The following is a 24,746-nucleotide window of genomic DNA, read 5'->3' on the forward strand; positions in this document are numbered from 1 at the left end:
AATAAAAAAGTAGCGAAACAGGAAAATAAAACGAAAAAAAATAGGATGAAATGGTCGCCGTTGTCGTCCGTTTATGTTGTCGTTGCTTTGCCGCCATGAACGACTTTGTGACGCTGCTAGGCTGTTATTCAGCATGGATGGCGCAACGGTTAAGGTTCAATGATATGCGTGCACGTTGTGTATGAGTGAGAGTGAGAATGTGTACTGTGTGTATGGTTTGGCAGTGGATTTGAGTTCAATTTTCCACCAGAACATCGCTGAGCTTCACTCTAAATGGTTCGAATTTGTAGCGCTTGACAGGCGTGTACGTCAATCGAAACCAAAAACATTACCGAAATAAAATAAAAGAAGAAGAAGAAGCGAACAAAACGCGAATACGGAGAAAAACGAACCCATTTCGCTTGTCATTGAAGGGAAGAAAAAAAAGTAGCCAGCACACATTGTAGCATTTTTACTGTCATTTACAGTTTGAAACGGGAAACCCTGCTTTGGATAACAAAAAATATATTGCACAAAATTGCCATTCGCTACAAATTCAAAGCATGTGCAACGTGACAGAATAATACAAAAGTGAAGTAAATAGTATCAAAAATTAGTTTGAGGATCAAATTCGTAGCGAAAAAGCTTTGCTTCCAATTAATAAGTGAATCTAATCTAAGTAGGCATTAAATTGTCGACAAAACAAAACGAAAATAGGAATAAAATTGTGAAAGAGATTTCAATTAAATTCAATAAACTCAAAGTTTTGAAGTGTGATAGTTCTCGGCACTTGGCAATTGTACGGGTGTCAATTCAACTTTTGTTATCCGTTCATTCGTTCGGTCTATCAAATCCATTGAATACGGTAATCAAAGATATTTCCAACATTTCCAACTTGTGGTAAGTGTTGAAACTTGGTTTTTCTATAAGCGTTCTTTGCATTATTTAAACAAGCCAAACTATCCCTTTTTTCGTCAATGGTTTCGAGTCATAAAAAAAGTATGAACCATTTGGAGTAAACAAGTTTGACGCAAAATTCAAACCAATACCAATTGACGACGACGATGACGACGACGATAATGAGGACGAAACCACGATGGACTGGCCTAACAATAACAATCGTAGTCTCTCACAATAAAATCGAAAGCAAAAATTAGCTAAACAAAGAATCAATGCTTTTTCCCGCAACCAACGGAAATGGATGAAAAACAACATGTTCGATAGCGTACACCGCACGAAGAAAAAAGCTCGATTTCAATGCAAATGTTGTCGTTTTTTTTATTTTCATTCTATAAGCGAAACACCAATTACTTGACAAAAAAATTGAACTGTAGGGATTAATAAAGGAACCATAAAGTTCTTGGAAATATGTGCATGATTCCAACGTTGCAAAACGAAAAAGCTCCCTCTTGCTCGCTCCATGTAACACAACAATATATGAACATATATAAATGTACAGGAAAAAGTGTTTGGCGAACACAGAAAAACCTAAGCACATTCACGCAACAGCAAGCGCAACATTTCGATTCTGTTTGGAATCAACAGCATCATCATCTGAATACACAAAAAAGAACACACACCAGCCACTAGCCGAAAGAAAAAAAAGAAAAAAGAAACACATTCAAGAAAAAGAACAACGTTCGTTCAGTATCGATTTTTATTTTCGAATTTAATGTGCACGTTGGAGAATTTACGTCAAACCGTATATGCACTATGCATGCAAGCCAATGAAATGCCATTCTCCGTGTATGGGTTGTGTCTCGGTGTGTGTGTTTGCGTGGTGTTGTTTTTATTCTTCGTTCATTTCTTTCGCCCTTTTCCGTTCGAGTTGAGCCGTGGATAGTGATGGCAATTACTGTTATTGTTTCCCAGCGTGTTGTTTTTTTTTTGCTCTTTCGCACTCTCATTTCAATTTCATATTTCAATTACAACATTTTTCCGTTGTATCAAAACCCAACACTACTACACCAAAATTTAATATTTTTATATGGGAAGCCTTGATTTTTTAATTGTGTCATTCAAATGAAACTGATGTAATAAAATGTAGCAGAAAAAATTTACCAATCCGCAATTCGGGGTATTACGAACACATTTGCGTGTGTACTTTGAATGTCAACCAAGTGCGGTAGACGTGAAATCGATTGAATCCATATCATTCAAACCTGTTGATACACACTCACCGTATGTCGTGTTGCTGCTGAAACGGAAGCCTTCAATTGAGATGCAAGAACAAACTGATTTCTGATACTTCAATTGAATACTTCAATAGTCGAAAATCAAAGGCATTTCCACTGTTTTGTGAAATCACAACACAATGCTAATAACAGTGGCAACGAAAATCATAGGGTATTCGATCTGTTCTCGTTCCTTCTCCTCATATACCTGCCTATCCAATTGCAAACAACACAAAAATCACAACGAGCGTGCTTCCTATCATTCAACGTCAACCTGCCGGAATTGAGCAAGTGAGGGAGCGAGAAAGAGAGCGAGAGTTTCAGAGAAAGAGAGATTGATGAAACGCCACACATATTTTCCAGGAAATTAATTTTCATTACTTTCACATCAATTGAGTTCATGTCAACAACAACAAAAACGCAGATTGATGATGACGACAATGGTATCCGTTCTTCACATTAATTTTCTAATGGATTTAGTTGCATATAGTTTTTCGTATATTTAGAGAATTGCTTCAGGTATGAAGCGTTTGAATTCATTTGTCATTGAAAAATTTGCTGCAACACTTTTTGGACGTATTCATTGGTTGCGGTTCGTTTTGATTGCATTCGATGTGGTCGGAATAAGTCAATATAGAAAATAAAAATAATGTTTACCACTTTCGTTTTTATTTTTATATTATTTTCTATCGAATGGAGTTTTTGCTTATCATTTTTAATGTGTTTTTTTCCTCTGTCTTCCTTTTTCGTATAGCTTCAACTTCCGAATAGCGAGCATCGAACATGAAGTCGACCGTTGTATTGATGGTGTTAGGCACCTCATTTCTTTTCATCGGGAATTCAGTGAATGCATGGGGCGGTATTTACAATAATCGATTCTCACCCGAGATGCTACAAAACATGGGCTATGGAGCACCGCATCGTATTTACCAAGAGGTACATATATCATAAAAATCTCATTTCATTTACTCGCTCCCCCCCCCCCCCCCCCCCATTTTCCACCACATTTATTTTATGTCATATTTTATGCATTCACAAATTCGATAATTCGAAAGATGAAAATCAACTATGTTTACTTTTATGTTTTGTTATCCTTTTCTATTTGTTTGCTGGTTTTTGGTTGGGACTCGCTCGTTCAGCTCATCACAATTTCAGTATTACAAAAAAATTTATGAGCTAGAGTTTACAACGACGACGAAAGAAGGAAAAAACGAAAAATGCCCGCATTAAGCGATAAATAATTCAATACAAATGTGTCTAGTTGGAATCAAGGGACTAATTTCTTTCTTCTGCTTTGTGCTTTTTTGTGGCTGTCGTTGCTGTTGTTGTTGAACCGAAAGGGACCTGCCGTCAACGTACCACAAAGTGGCATTAGATTTTTTTCTCTTTCTGTTCTTACCCTAATATGAGACAAAATACCAAAAATAATATAAATTGTAATTGTTACACCCTTGATGTCCCTTATGCCTGAAGCAGCCTCAAGCAATTGCGTTGTTAACAGAAATCGTCCCCCCAAATAACATTTAACGAAATCAACTCCTGAAAAATAGCTCATTTTCCATCTCAATTGAAAGTGAATGAATCATACATACAATTTAAAACATAAGAGCGCAGACAAAATTCTCTCTCTCTCTCTCTCTCTTCATCCGTGTATGTGTGTGTAGGTATGTGAATTCTTCGCGTATTATGAAATACAATTCAGAACATTGATCCAACTTAAGAATGGATAGGTTTAATTTTAACTCCAAAAATCCATTTCGTTGAGTTCTTTGGTAAATTGCAATTGTTTTACTTTGTTATGGCTTTGTTTACCGCAATCATAGAAAGAGCACATACGCACGCACACGTACATTGAATGCGGTGTACTTTGGTAAATGGATTGTCTGTTCATTCCGAACGAGGTGCTACCATTTACTATAAAAATTCACCAAACGACTGGAAAGCACCTGGTGAAGTCATTAACGTATTTCGCCAAATTGTAAATTCACATTAGACGCTCGCTTTTAACCTAATAAACATTTCAATAGCTATTAGATAAATTTTTCAATTAAAAATGAGATTCGGTTCTGGGCAACGTTGCACAGGAGAAAAGTGCTTTTGATAAGTTATAAGGTGTCGATGAGCTGATGTAATGAAGATATATATAATAAATGTATTCCCTTCACACGATGAAGAAACCAACTAATGAAAAAAGTGCACACAACAATGTAACGAAGCATGATGGTCCCAAAACGGGGCGAAAGCGTCAACCTAACAAATCAATCATTTTTCTTTGGATTTTCCCAACGACTACAGAAGCTTTTGCTTCAATTTCACCATATTCGGTTTTGTTTTTCTCATTCATTTTGGTTTGTAATAAAATTTCATTTTAATTTCATTTCCATTCCATGTCATTTGATTAAATGTTTCTTCTTTTCCTTGGTTGTTCCATTGCTGTAGAGTGAGAATTTCGCCGAAGAAAACGAGCTAGCTCTGGATGACGAATTATGCTATGGGAAACGATGCACAGCCAACGAGCATTGCTGTCCAGGCAGTGTATGCGTTGATGTTGATGGAGGTAAGAGCACTTCTTTATTTGTTTTTTTTTTCGTTCTGTTTCATTCAAGAATATTTGTATGAGATAGAAAAGAAGGAAAAGAAAAGAAAACAAAGTGAATTCGTAATCCTTGAACATTGTATCTGACTCTAATAAAAGAGATTATTTTCGGATTTCAACATAGACTTGCAACAATAAAAACAAAGTCGAAATAAATAATAATTGAGTTGAAAACAACATGAATGAAAAAAAAGAAGAAGAAAAGAAGTTACCTTACTTACAACGAGAATAGCATGAAGTGAAGTTTGCTGATTATCCATATCGAAAAGGACATGTGTTTATTTGGATGTTTCGCTCCCCTCCCCTCCTCCCGAAGTTGAATGGCAACGAAGAAGAGAAAAGAAATTTGTTTCAATGTATGTTGGCGTACAAATAAACCGAAATTGAGTGACAAATCAATCGTTCGTGTTCGCCTTTGTGCGTACTTTTCGTGCGATGGCTTGAGCTCTCGTAGGCTTATCGTTGTCATCGTCACTACTGCTGTCCTTCATTAATCGAAATTCTGTCATTCCGACTGAATGAACCGATATCACAAAGACGATGAAGTTTTAGGCTTCAGTAATATCCAATATATTTATTTCATGCAACCGGTAAATGCTCTCAATTCGCCGAAATCAATCATTCCGTTGAATGATTTGGAAAGCTTAACTTTCAATCGCTTCGAGCGAGATTTGGTTTCCTCGCACGCCTTTTCGACGTGAAAATTAAGAAAGTTTCTCACTTTCAGTTCGGTCTCTTTTTCCCTCCCTCTCTCCCCCCTCTCTCTCTCTTCTCTTTCCCTTCCAGACGGCAGCGACCGAGATGTTACAGTGAAAATTAAAGAAAAAAAAGCAACTTTGTTTTTTTCATATTTCTGCTATTTTTACTTCATCTGCGACTGGGTGTTTGCAACCATCATTTTTACCGGATCGAATGAATAATTGGGAGCAAATTGCAAACACAAAGTAACAACAAATGCCAAATCAAATTAAGATGTTTTGACGAAATTGTTGCGCGTATCGTTATTTGCTTTTGTGTGTGTGAATGTTCAGCAAATACTTTGAGAGTGTATCAGCAGGGTGAGTGTCAGAGTGATTTGAAGGTGATTAATGATGGAAATTGTTGCGTATAAGGCAACCTCTTTTATCACGCCACATTTTACTGGCCGACGCCGCCATATCGTCATCAACACCAACGCCTCACGGCAGCCACTTCTTATCTTAACAAATTCGATTTCAATCTTACGACCTCATTTTGTGGTTTTACTTGGAAAAACGTTTGATTTTACCCCGCAATTGTAATCAAAACATCATATCTTTTACAGGTGAATGAATGCGTGCACCACTCGGGCACATATCGTTTTTGCTATACCATTTTAATTACACTGAAAATATGGCAAGTAATTATTATATGCGGAAAACTTTCCAACATTCATTCAGCTTCAAAAGCTTGCTCTATCACTCTCATGTAATTAATTAAAAGTATAAGTAAAAGTACTAAGTATTTTTCACAGCTTTGGCTATGGTGTGAAGATTGGGTGTTTCAATACAAATATATGCATACAAATTTGTAACAATGCAATGCAATGCAATGCAAACCAAAGTAATTTGAAGCTTCGGTAATTAGCAATCGGACACTGTTGCGGTTTTGAACTGGATCTGTACGAAGAGAGAGAGAGAGATATGGTTGAGTCCTTTGTCTATGTCTGGTGTAGCACTCCTGTTTCGCCTCAAATTCCCACACACACACACACACATATTCGCCCGATAGAGTGGAGCGTTTTGAGTCGTTTTCCGAATACCAAAACGTACACTTGCGAGGATATATTTCTTGATATCAAAACATTGTTTTCAGCACCACATCTGGAAGCAAAACGTTAGATTTGAAAGAAAAACGAAGGATTTCTCAATAAAATTTGAATTGAAATATCATGCCGAACATTGTCGAAAAGTCAACGCCAAATATGAATAGAACAAATATTCATGCAAATTTGCCGCAAATTTCGTTTGCGGGAGATATCAACAGATCTAGAAATGAAGTGTGTGTGCTTTGCTATTCAAAAAACCACTCAGCTTGAACCGTGTTAGACTAACACCCTAAACGGAATGTGAAACTTCAATGGGAAACCCTCGGTTTTTGCCAACCGTGTAATTAACTCATGATGAGAACATATACAAAATGCTGCGGGCTTACAAAACTCCCACAAATTTCCTTTTCATTCTCTTCTGTTACAAAATGAGATCAAATTCGGCCCATTTTGACATCCAGATTGCGCCAAAATACGAAAGTTACGTTATTCATACCATTTTTTTCCCTTTGCTTTCGAGTGGCATGTAATAAGCATACCAAATCTAGCGAATGTCAGACACAATTACGGCCGCTTGGTTTGAGAAATGATGAACAGTTGCATCCAATTATCTGTGAGTTATTACAATACACCTCCAGGTGTTTGGCTATCCACTTGCTGTATTATTCAGATAATCTACAAGTTCTGAAAGTAATACCAAAAAATTATTCCCATTTCGAACCACAAAAAATGATATCCTTTTCTAGCATGGCCCATCAACGTTTGATGTGTCAGTGACGCAAATTCATGAGTATTACCCGAACAACAACAAAAGAACGCTTGAAAATAATCAATATGAATTGGTATACAAATATATGGCAGTCATGGTGGCACTGCTAGAACTTTTATATATTCACTTCTTCCTGGAATCAGTTAATGATGTGCAAATTAGTTATTGGTGGAAGAAAAGTGTTTTGATTTAGTTTTTCGTTTGATGACTTGACACTTTCCTTCCGTTTCTAATCCGATGTAATGAAGGCGGAAAAAATGATTCAAGGAAAAAAGGATAGAAAAAAGTCTGCATGTTTAGGCTTGATTTTCTTTTCTATGTGTTGTTTGGCGATGGTAATGATGACGAAGGAAAATAATTCCGGAAGATTGAAGTGAGAGTTGATTTCATACATTTTATTTTTTTTTTCTTCCTAAAATTTCATTGAATCTGCAGTAATGGGCAATTGTCTATTCGCTTATGGACGAAAGTTGGGTGAACTGTGTCGTCGTGATGCTGATTGTGAATCGGGCTTGATTTGCGATCTTTCAGCTGTAAGCGGAGCAAGTGTATGTCGTGCACCAATGGCTGTTGCTAAACAATACGCCGAAGATTGTCTCACGTCCAGCGATTGTGATATTACCCGGTATGTGTGTGATTTTTTAATGAGAGAAAATACAATGTGTCTTCTAATAGAAAATACTCATTCATTTCAATTTCGATCAATTTCTCAGGGGATTGTGTTGTCAGCTTCAGCGACGTCATCGTCAAACCCCACGCAAGGTAATTAATTGCTCATGTTGATTGTTCAATTTTTAATCGACTATCGACATTCATATTTTTCCGGATTATTTTTTGTGTGGGTATAATCTTGTTATTGTTGTTATTTTTGCCCTTTTACTATTTAAAAAAAAAACAATAATTAAATTCGAATTGAGCTATCGAGTAAACCGAATGTGTTACAATTTATGTGATAATTTAAAATGGTGTCGTGTATCGACGAATGGACGGTGACGAATCATAATTAAAATGTGTTGATTTTATTTCCGCTTTTTTTTTCTAACGAATATTGTTTGCATTTGCTTCATTTTCCACAGGCATGCTTATACTTCACCGACCCTCTAACTTGTCTGGGCACCGTGCAAGTCGATCAGGTACGTGTGATGATGAAGATGGTGTTGATGTGTTACTAAAAATAGTTTCGCTGAAAACACTTAGAATCACTGACGTAACATTTTGTGTGTGTGTGTCATTTTATTGCGATTCAGATAAAACAGCACGATGTTCAGCACACAGCGGGAGAGAAGCGAATTACATCCGCCTTCAAGCATGTACTGAAGTAAGATGATGAAAACACACGGACGAACAGTATACCCAAGCTAAATAACAGCAGAAAAACAAGCAAGTTTCCGTTTCTATGTCGTCCGATTTATCAAAAAAACAAAGAAAATGCATTTATTTCACACAACACAAAATCTACAGACAAAAAACACACACATAAATCATGAAGACGAAAAATGAAAACCAAAAAAAAAACAACTAAACATATCAAAAAAACACTACCAAAATACTACTAAAAGTAAAAAAGCCTATAAAAAACATATCAGTGGATGGAGACGGTGCGTTTTTCGAAGATTATCAGCATCCTCCTAAGAGTCAAAGCCGTACACTAAAGTGAATTAAAACATTAATATTTCTAAGCAAAGGATATATAATGAAAATTATGAAAGATGGACAGCAATGCTTTCAAAGCTTATATTCGAGTAAAAGTGGAGATGAGAAGTAATGTAAAGATGAAAAAAAAACAGAGTGAAAAAATGAGAGACACAAGAGAGAGAGAGAGAGAGCGAGAAACTCAATTTATCAACGTAGGTTGTAATTGAATAGTGATTTTTCAGCACGAAAACATTGATATTGAGTCAGTTCTGTATGTGTTGAATAATCAGCGCTTAAGTCTATAGAGTAAGCAAAATGAGCATATAAGATTTTTACTCGAGAAGAGAAAGAAAAAAACAACATAAAGATCGAAGATGACTTTTGAACTTATGAAAACAAAAAATAATGAAGAAAAATAAATTATAAACAACCGGTACATATCATTTATGTCCTTATTTATTCCAAAGCGTTTGGTCAATAATGCAAAATTAAAAACATACGTAAAAAACACAAAAAACACCCCAAAAAAATGATGTCATTGTAGTTTACGTAGAATAAAAGAAAAAATCATGCATTTTGCTTGGCAAATTAATATTAAATTCAAGCTAAACCACAAAAATTATAGACACATTCAAGATCTGAGAGTCCCCACTTCACAACATCAACAAACACCACCGACACCAAAATCAAATTAGATTCCCAATGCAAAGCACCATCACAAATTTGATTTATTTGCATGTCACCACCATCCACATTAAGAGGAATTTAGGCTCGGGACTGTCTTATGAATAAGCATATATTCGTGTATTTAAGCATTAGTTCCTATTTTCATGTCCATATTTTATTTCCAACTAATGTCTAATTTTCTGATTTGTCGTCTTTCGTTTCTGATGTGTTTATGTTCTTCGGTTTTTCACAAGACCCTCAACAAGTAAATATTGCAATTCTAGATTAACTTTTAAGACAAAAACAAACAAACAACAAAAAAGATCAAATCAAATGAACTCGAAACGATAATATAAAGCACACAAACAAAGAAGACTCGAATTCGCAACTAATTCAATTTTACGCCCAAAAAAAATGTAAAAACAAACAAACAACAAAGACAATGCGACTTTCGATCAAGTAATCGATATACAATGTAGTTTCCAAGGCACATGTCGATTATTCAATTTTCGGCACTGCGTTTGTTGACCATATCGATTGCATCGTTAGCAAAACGGTTTAGACGATTTCAGTTTGAAGCCATACCTATTTTTCATGTGGTGAACGGGGATCGTTGTGAATAAAAAAAATCTAATTTTTTTTTGTTTTATGAAAAGAGAGAGAGAGTGACAAAAACGCGATGCATTGAATATATATATTTACTTTGTCTCAAACTGTAACCAGCAGCAACCCTTACATTTTGAGACACAGTTTTGAATGCACTTTCATTTCGGGTTTGTTAAACGATGCAAAAAATAAAATGAAAAGCATTTTTTTCACGTAAAAATGATGTGCTTGACAAACGCAGCGAAAATTCACTTAATTTACTATTTTCAAATGAGAATAAAAACAAAAATCAACATATTATTTTCAATGTAAATTTTTTGTCCCTTTGTTTCAACCCCCCCCCCTTCCCTCGTAGGATTAAATAAGAATATTCATATACTTCTAAACCTCTATTTACTTTGTTAACAATATAATATCCCATTTTGCATTTGCAACTGACACAGAGATTTTATGTATCAAATAGTCTGTGGATTTTCCACCCTTCCCTCTTTCCCCCGTGTTATACGAGAATAATTTCAGAAATTTATATTCATGTAAATAAATGTTTAAAGAACAAAGAGAGAGACAAGAAAACGGCTATTGAACGAAGCAACAGATTATGATTTGATAGAGCAATCAAAATGTGGCGGTTCGTGAATGTTATGAAAGAAAGAGAAAAAAAACACATATTTTATTCGCTCCAACAATTACCGCATAACATTTGTTAAATGTTGAGCAAGGGATATTGTCACGCGTCAATATGGCATTGTCGACACAGGACCGCCGAAATCGCTCATCGATATCATACCCAAACACTGTTCACTTCTCAGTAGCCGTTTTCTCTTATTTATTAATAAAATGGTGTTTTTTTCTAAATAAAATATGAATTGAAACAAAAAAAATAAACGTTATGCAACGTAATTTAATGCGCAATGGATACACACGAATATAAATCTAATTAACTGTGAAAGGCCTGGTATGTATTTTCACATTGGCATTAAATTGAAAAAAGAAAACACAAAAAAGAAAAAAAAAGATAAAAAAAATACTTTATTTTCTTCTTAATATTAAATAAAAATGCAAGCATGAAAATCAATTAAGTGTTGTTGTTAGTTTTAAGCTGGAAACGATCATATTTTTCAACTATATATTGCAGAGAAACACATAGATTTTTTTCTCTTTGGTTTAACATGCTAACAGCAAAAACAATCAATTTGTTTTTGACGCGCATCTTCTAAATCTATTACATTTTTGAACCAAACTAAATACTAATAAAACAAATGGTTATAAACAATAAACTATTTTCGAAATATGAAAAAAAAACAGAATATTTTTGTACGCTTTTCAATAGAAAAAATACAAAGAAAAAGCGAAATATACGCTTGTATCTTAACAAAATATATACTCAAATCAACAATAGCTGCGAACATTTACACACAACATTTTCTTTTCTGTCTCAAAATATGCACAATTCAAAGCGAAACTAATCAATAACCATTTTCATTATTTATTTATTTTTTGGTCACTATTAAATGGATAAACATAACATACAAAACATTAAAAAAAAAACTATTGAAATCTTAAACAAACAACAAAAAAAAAACAATTCTATAAAAAAAGACAAAAAAATTTCTTGGTGTTAATATTGTAAAAATTTATTCATAAATAAAAAAATATATTGTTTTGAAACAATAAGAGAAAAAAGCCTAAATTCATTTACTCTTGATTTTATTGCTATCCTTGACAGCACACAGTGTGCTGAGCACACACGCCCCCATTCGCTCATCCTAACGGGAATTCGACCTTGGACGTGTTCTCCTCCATTGGTTTTTTTCTCTCGGCACATCCGACTTTTATTGCATTTACAACATAAAACTTCATTTCAGTCGGTCTGTCCACGTAGGCAAGAGTTAAAAGGTCAGACCCAATTTCCCAAAATAAACACTGGAAGCTTTCTTTTTATGAGTCTTAGTGTCGTAGATTCCTCGGCATGAATTTTATTATTTAATCAGCTGTGACAGCTTCTTTATTTATCGAAAAACTTTTTCGTTCCTGGTTCACCATGACGATGAAATAAGAGTATATTTGAAAGAATTAGATCCTTTTTGAACGTTCAGTTCGGAGAAATGGACCAAGTATTTTTTATTTATTGCTAAGTATCAATAACATGAGCTATCCACGGGGAATGAATTTCACGTAAAATTACAAAATTCTTGCCATTTCTTCTTATTCCCTCTGGCTGTTGCTCGTCTGTTCAAACAGCTGTTTGAATCTTTTGAATTTTTTTCGAAACGTTTTTCTCTTGGTTTTGCTTTCTTTCTTCAGATGAGTGTATTCACCATAAATAGCTAACACATTCAATAGCTAACATTGGTATGGTGAGATACATATATACGACACATGTATGTATTAGTGTGAATAGCATTGATTTGAATGTGTTTGTAGTGTGACAGTACACAAGCAGTTGTCATTCCACTGATTTGTTTATTTACTTTCAAACTCCTGAAAATGTTTAAGGATTTAGTTTTTAGTGTTTGAAAAATTAATTCAAAGATGCAAGTGGACGGAGAAACAGTGCCCATTCTGTGTATGTGTCGATTGTGTTTGAATTATTCACAAGACTGCAGTGACATTGGCAACGACCAGTCGAATCTGACCATTCGTAACAAAATCCGGAAATATTTGTACATTGAGGTAAACAGATTCTATTATTTGCAAGAAGACTTCCCATGTGCAAATAAAATGACTAACAGTCACTCAGTTGTATGTAGCTGTATGTAGTGATACACAACTAAAACTGGCTAAGTTGATTGAAATTATGCGTTTTGTATGGAGACAATCACGTTTAGTTATTCTTTCAGTCAGTCGACTAATTTGGAACATTTTGACTAAGAGTGATTTGTGATTAAAGTTAACTGCAGTTGCTTATTTTGTTCGAGACAATCACTTTTAGTCAGTTAAAATGTCCCAAATTAATCGAAAAATTTTCCGCACGGGTTAATATTCTTTTCTTCTTTTTTCAAATCTTTTGATTCAAAAAATACCCCGAGGCATTTCAATAGTTGATTTTAAAGTAAAAAAAAATTTCTTTTGTGATTTGAATTATTAACATTATGTTTAGATAAACGACGATGATTCACTTCCAAGAACGATTTGTCAGCAGTGTATCAATCGGATTGAAGTTTTCGATCAATTCTGTCAAGAAGTAACGCACCACCAGGAGTTGATTTGTTCAAAATTGAAGCCTTCATCGAATGAAACACAAATTATCACCACGCCAACGAACTTGATTCAACTGTCGCCGGCAATTGTATCAAAAACCAATGGGACGTTTATAATTACTCTGCAGACATCGACATCGTCTGAGCATGTACTAAATACAAGAGTTGAAGATGCAAACGAAAACGATATTATTATATCGAAATTGATAAAAGACGACAATGCACATGAGACTGATCTCTCGTCCACTCATTACGAAGTTATGGAGGAGAGTAGCGAAATCTACACATCGGTGCTTTCATCAAAGCAAAATGTTTATGCCAAAACTTCGTCAACAGTACAAATTTTAGATGAATGTCCGATGCAAATCAATTCGATTAGCATTGAACGTGAATTAGACGAACTGGATGAGATCACAGCCGACAGTGACAACGAATACAATGAGGATAATGACGAGCATGTGGTCGATGAAAATGCAACAGCAACGATCGATGATGTGGATCATGAAAAATTCAAAGACTTTCCCAAACTCATTGAAGATTCAAAATTGTTATACAAAGGACGTGACCTTTTGAATATGATTTCAAAATTTTATCGACTCGAATGCGACCAATGGTACGTTGGGAATCCCTATATTTGCTCTGCTTCGTAGGAAATGTGCCTGCTTTAAAAATAATTCAAACTAACTTTCTATCTAATTCAATTTTTCAGCGACAACGAAGAACGTACGGTGTTTCAAAATCTTTCCGATTTATGTCAACACTATGTCGACGTACATCAGATCAAGGGATATGTGGTGTGTTGCAGTATGAAACTGATAAAACCAAGGGCAATGGCCTTGCATATGGCTCGTCATTTACAGCCGGATGCCTTCAAGTGTCCGGAATGTAATAAGATGCTTACGTGCCCGAAAATTCTGCAGTATCACATGCAGAACCATCTTCCGGAATCTCAACGACCACTGGCATGCTCACAATGCCCACGACGGTTTAGCTATAGCAGCGCATTGGTGGCTCATGCAATTTCACATCAGCCAGAGAGTCAGCGCGCAGCTCATGTCTGCGATGAGTGTGGCAAAGTGTAAGTGGGATTATGATGTACGATAGACAAAGCGCAATTTTTGAGTGCATGAGAATCAAAATGATAACATAGCCAAGATAATCTTGAAACAAACGTTTTGAGGCACGCACCTTTTCTCCATAGGGTGCTATTTTTTTTCTTCGTTGTTCCAAATTCCCTAGATAAATCCCAATTTCAAATTTGTCACCGACAAGTTTACTATAAAAATTCTAATTTCACAAATTGATTGTCCTTCGACAAATAGGTTCGTTTCAGCCGGTCGTCTTACCACGCATATTAATGTCACTCACATGCAACACGGTCAAGATTATACGTGTAATATATGTGGCAAACGGTTTGCATGTCGCAGCAATCTATCGTATCATCTAACCACGCACGAACCGAAAGTGAGACAGGTTCAATGTTCGAAATGCGGCAAATGGTAAGGGCAGCGCTTTTTTTCATCAATGAATATTTTTTAATTGCTCTTCAATCATTAGGTTGAAAAATAAGCTATGTCTCTCCAAACATATGGTACAACATTCATCGATCCGATATAGCTGTTCGATGTGTGATTACTCGGCTGTGAATCGACAATGCTTGCGGAACCATATGCGTGTGCAGCACACGAACGACAAGCCATTTGCTTGCGGCGATTGCGGAAAAGCCTTCAAACTAAAGAATACACTGCAAAATCACCAGGTTCAACACACTGGTGTCCGACGCTTTGTGTGTCCGTTTTGTAGTCGATCTTTTGCATCCAGTGGTAACTACTATTCACACCGTAAGCGCATGCATCCACAAGAATTGGCCGCAATGAAACTGAAGCAAGAAGAACAGGAACGGTAATAAATTGCGATATTTTGCATTCTATGATTATGTTCGAATTGTTCAAAATTTACATTTTACGATCCTGTTTCAGGAAACTACGGGAACAAATACAGAAATCGACTGATAGATCGTAACAAGATCTGTGATATTTTGATATATGTCAAATAATAAAAACCGTATATGAATTGAATTATTTATTTGCTACATCTTCTTCACACTGTTAAACACCTAATCTTTATTCCATTTAAGTTTGCCACGCATGTGGTCAGGTAATTTTACGATACCCGGGCATGGTAATTGGCCGGGAACCATGCAAATGCACGCCCGCTCACAACCGACGCCAAAGATTGATGGATTCTCTTTCTTTTGAGCTGCCATCTTTTCTGCCTGAATTTGTTCACTGCAAGAAAGTAAAAATTGAATGGATTCCATGAAATGTTTGAATAAACAACAATTTTCAATGAAATTTCCAATAGCAATAAATTGTTGAATGGAACCAACCTGGATTTTCCAATCGTTTGCAGGCAATGCGATAGAATTTCCTCCTTTTTCTTACTATCCACGTCAATTATAAGCTCCTTTCCATTCTCTACAACACAAGAAGATATAAAACTTAGATATTAGAACCGAGAATTCACGGTTGATACTGAACTTACCATAAAAACATCTGATGAACGGTGATGGTGTTAAATTCTTGAATGAAACTATTTGCACATTGGGGTTTTTGTACTGAATCTGTGGCACATACCAAAATACAAAATCACTGAAACGAAACCAACGGGAAATGGTTGGCAATTTTTTTATATAATAAATAATTTTTTTTTCTTTCGATTAAAACACTTTTTCCGTAAACTGTAAATCAACTTACCGGGCACCTTGATGATGGTCTCCCTTTTCATTGTAATTTATGCTCATAATTTTAATTTTATCCTTAATATACAATTTTCCATAGCTCAAATATTGTTTGGTTCGCCGAATCGGCGCTGGTCCTATCATAAACGGCATTTTACACGGAATCTATCCAAAATGTTCCTCGTCTAAACAAATGATTTAATGAAATTCTATGGGGACAAGAAAAATTTAGGTTGTGTTTTTGTGTTCAAAATGTCAAATCAAAGAAGGCATGATTCGATGGTAGACCATTTTGTAGACAACTTCACAGTGTGACGACTCTCTTATTTTTCTTTAGTTCACATCAGACCTGTCAAAATACATTTTACTTGACATTTCACATTGACTGAGTGTGATTGCAGCATATAAATCGAAGCATTTTTCTTATTCTGTTCGGAAGGAAGCTCCAAAAAGAATACAAAATGACGAATCCATTTGTTAACAAGAGAAATATCCACCTTGCCCGCAGCTAGTAAGTAAAATTATATCGCACTTTTTCATGTGACGTTCGTGTGTCCGATGGAATACTTTTGGGCCAACATAGTTGATGTCAATGTTCCAATCCAAATTACATAACACAAGTGCACAGTGTTCTTCTTTAGAGCAAAAAAAAGTGAAACAACTTCCATTGCCTCTTGATTGGACTCACCAAATGGGCACATAATGAATTAAAATGATTTTAATTTAGATTTTACATTTGAAAATTGAATTAATGAAATCATTGTTGTTGTTGTTGTCATTTCAGTGGTCCATCAGCAGCAGTGTTCGGTATAGCAGGCGCCTTGGCCTTCTTGTTTATGTCAGACTGGAAAGTAACCAACCGTTATATTCCATTCTATGGTAGCAGCAAACGTTTCGACGAAGAAGAGACATAGATTCTCTCGCTTAGCATAACCAGAAATCCATTGTGTGTAAGAGCGCGCCGTATTGGAAGATGTGAACGGTTCATGTTGTAATAATAAAATTCACTTAAAAATAAAACCCAATAAAACAAACTAGAATCAAATGTAGATGATAAATTATTCTTTATTTTATTTTAAGCATTAAGTACTTTTTTCTCTCTGTGTGAGTCATATTTCGCCCTTTTTTTCATTTTTATTCGCTAATTGTAGAAATTTGTCGAGATACATGAGCACACGCGCTTATTTCTAGTGAGGAGTATTGTGGTATGGTCGTGGTGAGGATTTGTTGAGTAGAGCCGAATCTAATAATACTTTTGCGTTTCTGATTTGCATGATTCAACGTTTGTGACGTCGTTGGTTGCGATTATACGGTCCGCTGGGTGGTCGTGTGGTGAACTTTTTGTTGTTTCCCGTTGAAGTGCCAGTTGCTCGGTCGCCATTCTTGTTAAATTGGTATTTTTGAATCAGCGGCACTTCTCTATCCGATGTTTGATTGATGACAAGGTCGTCACTTTGATTTTCTAATGCTTTCAATTTAGCTTCGATCGCCTTGATTGTCAATTCTTTACTCAGTTTATTCGAATTCAATGTGCCCGCCGCCAATGCTGGTATCTCCACTTTTGATTTTGGCTTATCCATTTCATCCTGTGTCATAAAGCAGTCATCAATTTTTATTAGCATTTCTTCGTCGTTTTTTTTCATGTGTAGAAAACTTACATAATTTATGTTCTTGGCGAGTCGAACGACGACATTTTTGGTGCCAACCAATGTGCCATTTAATTTACTCAAAGCCATCATTGCCCCAGAGTTCTATTTGATGGTGGAAATTTCAATTTAAATAAGATTTTTGTCGAGAAATACTCAGAATTCATTCAGAATGGTGATTCATCAAAAATGGCAAACAGTTTCACTTACATCATGGTATGTTACGAATGCATAGCCTCTTGCTTGCCCAGCTTGTGGGCCGGACTTGTGGAAGATCATGTCGAACTTTTCAATTTGACCGCATTTTTGCACAATTTTCAAGAGTTGATACCAATTAATCCGAAAATGAAACAAACGAAACGGTTAATTAATTGATCTGCTGCGATTATGACAAAGAGCTACCGCACAAGCTAAATTTGGTTTAGGTGGGATGGCATTTGCCGCATAAAACTAATTATGTTATAACTTACTCGGATATACGGGAGTCAAGGTTGCCGATCCAAAGTCTTCGTTCTTCCACAAGACTGGATTTCTATGTATGAAAAAACAAATTTAGTATTTTAAGACTGAGGCATGTTGTTTGGGTTGAAGATAATGGATAGAAATCAATTGCTTTGACTTCTTTAGTAAACTCTACCCATAAATATAGTACTTACACTGCCAATTGAGCTGGTTGAACTCATTTTTTCTATTTCATTCCCAGTAAAGCTGCCAAAAACACGGGAAATGCACTAAAATTTTCGATTTCGAACGAATTGCTTCGAATTCATAAGCTGCACAGCTTCTAATTTAGGTGTTTGTCGATAAATGGAGAAAAACAAAAGCCATTGCCATTGTTTAAATGTTAAGTTTATGGTTGTCAAAGTGGCTTTAAACTCATTCGATACATCGCAGAATTGACTGCAATAAAACCAAATTGATAGAAATTTATTCACCGCATTATTTTCAATAATTTAATATTTAATTTAATTGTTAGTGGAATAAATTGTGGAATTTTATCAACAAAATAATTTCCTCTTTAGAAATGAACAAAACAAATCATTTGAAAATATTTGAATTGAACGCATCCATTTCTAGATTGTGCATATCATTGTTGCACAACTACATCTGCACACCGATCCAAGTACGTATACAAGCAGTTTCTTCAAATTGTGTCCTGTCATTCGCAAGCGACTCACAAGTGAGCATTTTTTGGTTACACGATTTCAATTTTCATCCTGAATAAAAACAAATAGTAAGTTCATCCAAATTTCGATTGGCCAACCTTGTAAAAATTTGGCAGCTCAAATCGAATCCGTAACGTTTTTATCAATCGATCCGATAATAAATTGTGAATTGTTTTTTAGGTTGAATTTCGCTAGCACACAGAATCAACAAATAGATATTTTAACGCAAAATGCCGTCAGAAAGTGTGGTTGTAAATAAAGTGATTGTGCATCCGCTGGTTTTGCTCAGCGTTGTCGATCATTTCAATCGAATGGGTAAAATTGGCAATCAGAAACGTGTTGTTGGTGTTTTACTTGGTTGCTGGCGACAGAAAGGTGTACTCGATGTATCGAATAGTTTTGCCGGTAAGTGTGTGTTTGTTCAACCCAAAATATAATACATACACGTACATTGTACGTAAGATTTCCAATCAGAAAATCAAAAATTATTTCAATTTCTTTTTCCGTCTTTCGCGAGCAAAAATTTAGTTCCATTCGATGAAGACGATAAAGATAAATCGGTTTGGTTCTTGGATCATGATTATTTGGATAGTATGTATGCTATGTTTAAGAAGGTGAATGCTCGTGAACGTGTCGTCGGTTGGTATCACACCGGACCAAAATTGCATCAAAACGATATCGCTGTAAACGAATTGATCCGTAGATATTGCCCGAATTCAGTGCTCGTTATCATCGATGCCAAGCCAAAAGATCTTGGCCTTCCAACGGAAGCCTATATTGCCGTTGAAGAGGTGCACGAAGATGGTACACCAACATCAAAAACATTCGAGCATGTACCCAGCGAGATTGGCGCCGAAGAAGCTGAAGAAGTCGGTGTAGAGCATTTACTGCGTGACATCAAAGACACTCGGTAAACATATTTAGTAGAATTTTTCGAAAGAAACCCAAAACAATACGAACTAGAACATTTGATTAATTGTTTTTTTTTGACTATTTGCAGAGTTGGCAGTTTGTCGCAAAAAATTACAAATCAATTGCTTGGCCTGAAAGGGCTGAACGCTCAACTGCGTGATATCAAAAAGTATTTGATTAAAGTGAGTATTCCGCTAATGGCTAACTCTTTTTCTACTCAATACTTAATGGTGACATTTCAAAAACAATTCAACTTTTCTGCATCATAGGTGGGCAATGGCGAGCTGCCCTTGAATCACCAAATCGTATACCAATTGCAAGATATACTCAATCTACTGCCCGATGTCACGACAGACAACTTTACCGAAACGATGTACGTGAAAACCAATGATCAAATGCTGGTTGTTTATTTAGCATCAATGGTGCGATCGATCATTGCGCTACACAATTTGATCAACAATAAACTGACCAATCGTGATGCTGAGGAGGGTAAGAAAGATGAAGGCAAGGATAAAAAGGATAAAGATAACAAGGATTCCAAGGACGGTAAAAAAGATGATAAGGAAGCGGCCACCAATGGAACGGCGAAAAAAGATGAAAAAACCGATAAAACGAAAGACGAAAAGAAAAAGTAAAGATCCCACCCGATCATCTCATGCAATCGCATCGATTCAAAGAGCAGCAGCAGCGCGTGTGTCTTTTTTTTTCTTTTTTTCTACATCGTTCAAAGGCGACACTTTCATTCGTCTTTGTCTATTTATTGAGCCAAAAATGTCCATTTCGGAATACTTAACGCTCGATCATCTCTCCCTTTTTTTATAAATTCATTATTTCACTAATAAAGAAATAAAAAAAAGAAACTGTTTATGTGAAACGAAGAAATGAATAAAGTTTAACAAATGTAAAAAAAAATAAAAAATATTGAAAAAAAAATATCGCGTCTTTTCAGCAAAAGTTTATTGAATCGTTTAAGCCACATGTGGAATCAAGTTTGAAAAGCGAATTCTGAAAGTACGACTGCAATTCGTGTAACATGAATGACACACTTGTTCTTTTTCAACTAACCGTTTTATTAGTACTTACGAGCGTTAAATGGTAGGAGTGAGTCAAGTTTTGCTGCAAACAACGTAGTAAAATGAAAATTTATGTTCAAACACCAAATAACATACTTCGTTTGTGTCATTGAACGTTTAAAGATGTATAGCGAAAATTTAACGAATTTCAATACGAAATGGGCTTACAAAGATGAGATTGAACGCCGAAGAATACCAACAATTATCCAAGCAATACATTGAGAGTCACATAACGTACACTCTTGGGGGTATAGCACGCGCATATGCACATGAATATGTTTTTTTTCTCGTCAATTTTTGTTTGCACATGCCTATCGGTTTTTTGTTTTTCTGTGCTCCTTTATATTCTCTTTCTTATTTTTCGGTATAGCCCATAGAAGCCGATTCAAACTCCGGAGGAGTTGCGATGTGCGTCGCGCGAGCGCACACACATGTGAAATAACAATTAAAGAGTGTAAAACGACATGAGCAACGACAACGCATGTTAATTCGAATCGGCTTTGGTCACATATTTTACTCAAGATTCGATTACTTTGACTGTCGGAATGTGAGCACTCAGCAGTTAGCACCCATTAATGCGCACACTACTTATTAGATGTGGTACTGTGTGTCACAATTTGCGTCGCAAAGCAAACGGCTCTCTGCGTAGACGAATTTTTTAAATTCGGAAGAATTTCTCGCGATCGCAGAAGGTTCTTGATGTCATCGCAGTGGCGGTTTATGGTTTATTTTTATAAAGTACCATTATTGAACTGGTCGACCAGCACAGAGAGACACACAGAGCAAAAGTGTAGTGTAGTGAAGTGAACGTTTTCTTTGAAATCAATTCTAAAATGGTTAATAACCGATTTAAGTTGGACTCGAATAACGTTTGTTTTACATTGAATATTTATTGAACATAAATTGTGAACTCGATCGAGTTAATGGTGAAATTTGTGAAAGTTTTTTTTTGGTCATATTTATCCAAATTCGATAACGGCGTTGAACATTAATTACGCCTTTGATTATTTACTTATCACTCACCAAATATACGACACAATGGATGACATGCAATCCAAAACGACCTCCAGCGTTGATGCAACCATCGCTGATTTTATAACAATTCGTGATTTGTTGAAAGGTATTTGTTTTTGAATTCTGTCATCATGCTACGATTTTGGAATATTGATTTTGTGTGTATGAAATTAATTTGGGAATAAGTGCGTGTGTGCTAATCAACGGTTCGATTTTTTTTATTTTGTTTTCAATTACAGATTCGAATCGATACTTTCAAAATCGCATTGAAACGAAAATAAACACGACTACATATGAAGATTTTGACAATTTGGAATACCTTTACGAGAGAACAACAGACGTGCTACGATTAATTAACGAAATTATTGACAAATCCAAAAAGGAACCGCTGACATCAACGACATTTGAGCATACAACTAATAATATTGGTGAATTGGAAGAGAATACATCCTATTTGGATATGAGTGTGCGAAAATATGAAAGTTATGAGTTGAAAAAGTCCATCGGAAATTCGAATCGCAATGATTATGTTGATGTTAGTAGCAAAGCATCGAAAGAATGCAATGATGATGATAATATTTACGACAATTATATGGTCGAACGGAATGGTAAATGTCCAACGGTTAATGATACTGCGGCGGTGACATCGATTCAAAACTTGGATACGTCTTCGAAAAATGATGTTGGCAGTAAAAAAGACTGTCCATTTAACGGTTTACCTGCCGCACATTTGTTGATCATGCACTCGCCAAAAGTGGGCTGGCTCACGATGCACTTGCGATGCAAGCGATTTATTCGGCATTTTAATATGAATTTCAAGCGAAAATACTACACGGGTCTGGTGTCAAAGCAAACGAACACGGACTATTACGAATGGTGGCTATTGATGTATGCTGGTGGTACGACCGATTTGAAGCCAACAGTATGTCTGCCACTGAACCAGTTTGTAGCATGTGCGGATCAGCCCAGGGCCACAAAGAATGATGATAAACGACCCGACGAATGTAAACGAAATCCATGCAAATTTGAATTGGACGAGAAAAATAAAAAAAAGGATGCAAAATCGTATTGTTTTGTCGCTGAAACGCCTGAACACTGTGAGCATTGGATCAATCTGTTGAAACAATTGAGTATTGGTCTACCGCACATTGAGAGTACATTCACAGCAACGGCACAGATACGAAAACTACCAAAGCCGCCACTGAATCTGAAAAACACTGATATCGATCGCTTGACTGGAGACATTGATACCGTTGACACCACCGCCACATCCAGTGCACGGTCAAACATTGAACGAGACCATTCCGTCGATATTTGCAACTATAGTGAAGGTGTGTACGAAGAACCAGAAGAATACTACAAAAATGTTCCAACAACACCCAAGACGATAACGATGACAACATCAACAACAACAACAACGGCAACAAGCAAGGGGCCAAAGTTGCCAGTGAAAAAATCACTGTCACAATCGATTGCATCAACCATTCGAATCGATGATATTTCATCGATTTACGATACACCGAAAAAACCTGTTCACAAAACCGACGATGCGAAACATTATGATCTGGTTTCAGTGCAAAAAGAGAATTGCAATGAAACAAAAGCGGCAGAGGATTCAACACAAGACAGCAATCGTTTAAAAATCGATGATGAAATTCGTAGTAAATTATCGACACAATTGAAAGAACAATCACAAAAGTATTTTTCGGGTCGAAGAACAAATGATGAAGAAATGGTGAGAGATACGACGACTGACGCCGCATCCAATAAATATCAACTGAGCGCAATGCGTAAGTGGCTCTTCTCAAATCATTTGGCCAAATTACGACAGTCGACCAATCCAACGAATTTCATGCGCAAATCATCCGGCAGCAGTACAACCGATACGACGACAGAGATACAACATCAGCAGCAGCAACAACAACAATCAGACAATCAACAGTTGAGCAAAACAAGTGCAATCGCACCATCTTCGGATGTTCTAAAGCGCTCGTTCAGCGTACAGCCAAAGGGCACCAAAGTTCACATGATTATTAATCAATTAGAAGCGAACGGTCAATTAACTTTATTAAGTGGTGGTGGCACTTCGCCAACCAAGTGCAGCGCACCCATGTCTGCTTAGTTTATAGATGTTCACATAGTAATAATGTAATTTGCTTTAAGGAGTCGGTCTTTATTTGATATATATGTTTCTGTAATAATTATTGCGTTTTGTGCCACTTTTACTTCCTGTTTGAACTATAAATGGTTTTATTTCACATCTCGAACAAAAATTAATTGATACTGAAAAAAACATGTCACTTGAAGAATGTAGAACATATTTGAAGGAAAATAAATAATTTTAAGAACTTTATTTTGAAGAAAAGAATGAAGAATAAAAATTGTATTGTTTGTATTGAACGCACAGAAGATGCGACATGTCTTTCTGAAGATCACGCATCAAGTATTGTCACAGAAATTTTCAGAAGTTCCAAAACCTTGATGCAATTGCTGAACAGCGAATGGAAGAAATCGATACAATTTCTGAACCACGGGTAAAGAATAAAATATTGTAAATCAGGGATAACATCACCTTTCTGGTCAAAATCACATGTCTGACCCGCGGGAGCAAATACATTATATAGAGATATCATGGATTTATTTCAATATTCCCAAAGGTATTGCATAATTATTATTTGTTCTGAATTTTATCATCTGATTTCATAGAATTTGATCATTGTAGTATCATTAATTTCCATATTTAAAAAACTTGAGCCTCAACCATTTGAGTACAAACTCATGAGA

General features: G+C 35.8%; 6 protein-coding genes across 6 annotated transcripts; 4 read left to right on the forward strand and 2 right to left on the reverse strand.

Annotated features, from left to right (window-relative positions):
- The first annotated feature begins 197 nt into the window (after positions 1-197).
- Positions 198-11,884, forward strand: LOC129573675 (prohormone-3). The gene is made up of 7 exons (XM_055454532.1): positions 198-879; positions 2,908-3,089; positions 4,593-4,710; positions 7,740-7,929; positions 8,018-8,066; positions 8,381-8,437; positions 8,552-11,884. Exons 2-7 carry the CDS (start codon positions 2,937-2,939, stop codon positions 8,624-8,626), a joined length of 642 nt encoding a protein of 213 aa, XP_055310507.1. The 5' UTR covers positions 198-879; positions 2,908-2,936; the 3' UTR covers positions 8,627-11,884.
- A 720-nt stretch (positions 11,885-12,604) lies between these two features.
- On the forward strand, positions 12,605-17,200 carry LOC129573676 (zinc finger protein 69 homolog). Its single transcript, XM_055454533.1, has 6 exons — positions 12,605-12,884; positions 13,312-14,024; positions 14,121-14,489; positions 14,734-14,910; positions 14,969-15,313; positions 15,391-17,200. Exons 1-6 carry the CDS (start codon positions 12,744-12,746, stop codon positions 15,431-15,433), a joined length of 1,788 nt encoding a protein of 595 aa, XP_055310508.1. The 5' UTR covers positions 12,605-12,743; the 3' UTR covers positions 15,434-17,200.
- Positions 15,481-16,597, reverse strand: LOC129573679 (probable 28S ribosomal protein S25, mitochondrial). Its single transcript, XM_055454536.1, has 4 exons — positions 16,168-16,597; positions 15,956-16,062; positions 15,801-15,888; positions 15,481-15,699 (listed from the first exon to the last, which is right to left on the reverse strand). The coding sequence occupies exons 1-4, from the start codon at positions 16,302-16,304 to the stop codon at positions 15,528-15,530; spliced, it is 504 nt and encodes a 167-aa protein (XP_055310511.1). The 5' UTR covers positions 16,305-16,597; the 3' UTR covers positions 15,481-15,527.
- Positions 17,199-18,639, reverse strand: LOC129573678 (probable RNA-binding protein 18). The gene is made up of 5 exons (XM_055454535.1): positions 18,454-18,639; positions 18,265-18,329; positions 18,008-18,125; positions 17,810-17,902; positions 17,199-17,737 (listed from the first exon to the last, which is right to left on the reverse strand). Exons 1-5 carry the CDS (start codon positions 18,478-18,480, stop codon positions 17,429-17,431), a joined length of 612 nt encoding a protein of 203 aa, XP_055310510.1. The 5' UTR covers positions 18,481-18,639; the 3' UTR covers positions 17,199-17,428.
- A 236-nt stretch (positions 18,640-18,875) lies between these two features.
- LOC129573677 (26S proteasome non-ATPase regulatory subunit 7) lies at positions 18,876-20,735 on the forward strand. Its single transcript, XM_055454534.1, has 5 exons — positions 18,876-19,031; positions 19,144-19,368; positions 19,492-19,873; positions 19,964-20,057; positions 20,145-20,735. Exons 2-5 carry the CDS (start codon positions 19,194-19,196, stop codon positions 20,508-20,510), a joined length of 1,017 nt encoding a protein of 338 aa, XP_055310509.1. The 5' UTR covers positions 18,876-19,031; positions 19,144-19,193; the 3' UTR covers positions 20,511-20,735.
- Positions 20,736-21,257: 522 nt separating this feature from the next.
- On the forward strand, positions 21,258-24,371 carry LOC129573682 (uncharacterized). Its single transcript, XM_055454593.1, has 2 exons — positions 21,258-22,068; positions 22,202-24,371. The coding sequence occupies exons 1-2, from the start codon at positions 21,987-21,989 to the stop codon at positions 24,082-24,084; spliced, it is 1,965 nt and encodes a 654-aa protein (XP_055310568.1). The 5' UTR covers positions 21,258-21,986; the 3' UTR covers positions 24,085-24,371.
- The last annotated feature ends 375 nt before the right edge of the window (positions 24,372-24,746 follow it).

Source organism: Sitodiplosis mosellana, unplaced genomic scaffold (genome assembly GCF_009176505.1).
Source record: "Sitodiplosis mosellana isolate CC-2019 unplaced genomic scaffold, AAFC_SMos_1.0 Smas_scaffold_6102, whole genome shotgun sequence".
In the NCBI taxonomy this organism is placed as follows: domain Eukaryota; kingdom Metazoa; phylum Arthropoda; class Insecta; order Diptera; family Cecidomyiidae; genus Sitodiplosis; species Sitodiplosis mosellana.

Coding starts and splice junctions, on each gene's coding strand:
- LOC129573675 (XM_055454532.1), top strand. CDS start 2,937: ATGAAGTCGACCGTTGTATTGATGGTGTTAGGCACCTCATTTCTTTTC. Junction 3,090..4,592: donor CGCATCGTATTTACCAAGAG/GTACATATATCA, acceptor CCATTGCTGTAG/AGTGAGAATTTCGCCGAAGA. Junction 8,067..8,380: donor ATCGTCAAACCCCACGCAAG/GTAATTAATTGC, acceptor CATTTTCCACAG/GCATGCTTATACTTCACCGA.
- LOC129573676 (XM_055454533.1), top strand. CDS start 12,744: ATGCAAGTGGACGGAGAAACAGTGCCCATTCTGTGTATGTGTCGATTG. Junction 12,885..13,311: donor GGAAATATTTGTACATTGAG/GTAAACAGATTC, acceptor CATTATGTTTAG/ATAAACGACGATGATTCACT. Junction 15,314..15,390: donor AAGCAAGAAGAACAGGAACG/GTAATAAATTGC, acceptor ATCCTGTTTCAG/GAAACTACGGGAACAAATAC.
- LOC129573682 (XM_055454593.1), top strand. CDS start 21,987: ATGGATGACATGCAATCCAAAACGACCTCCAGCGTTGATGCAACCATC. Junction 22,069..22,201: donor AATTCGTGATTTGTTGAAAG/GTATTTGTTTTT, acceptor TTTCAATTACAG/ATTCGAATCGATACTTTCAA.
- LOC129573679 (XM_055454536.1), bottom strand. CDS start 16,304: ATGCCGTTTATGATAGGACCAGCGCCGATTCGGCGAACCAAACAATAT. Junction 15,889..15,955: donor GTTCATCAGATGTTTTTATG/GTAAGTTCAGTA, acceptor CTTGTGTTGTAG/AGAATGGAAAGGAGCTTATA. Junction 15,700..15,800: donor CAAACGATTGGAAAATCCAG/GTTGGTTCCATT, acceptor ACTTTCTTGCAG/TGAACAAATTCAGGCAGAAA.
- LOC129573677 (XM_055454534.1), top strand. CDS start 19,194: ATGCCGTCAGAAAGTGTGGTTGTAAATAAAGTGATTGTGCATCCGCTG. Junction 19,369..19,491: donor TGTATCGAATAGTTTTGCCG/GTAAGTGTGTGT, acceptor GCAAAAATTTAG/TTCCATTCGATGAAGACGAT. Junction 20,058..20,144: donor TCAAAAAGTATTTGATTAAA/GTGAGTATTCCG, acceptor TCTGCATCATAG/GTGGGCAATGGCGAGCTGCC.
- LOC129573678 (XM_055454535.1), bottom strand. CDS start 18,480: ATGAGTTCAACCAGCTCAATTGGCAGT. Junction 18,330..18,453: donor CAACCAGCTCAATTGGCAGT/GTAAGTACTATA, acceptor TTTCATACATAG/AAATCCAGTCTTGTGGAAGA. Junction 17,903..18,007: donor CATTCGTAACATACCATGAT/GTAAGTGAAACT, acceptor ACCATCAAATAG/AACTCTGGGGCAATGATGGC.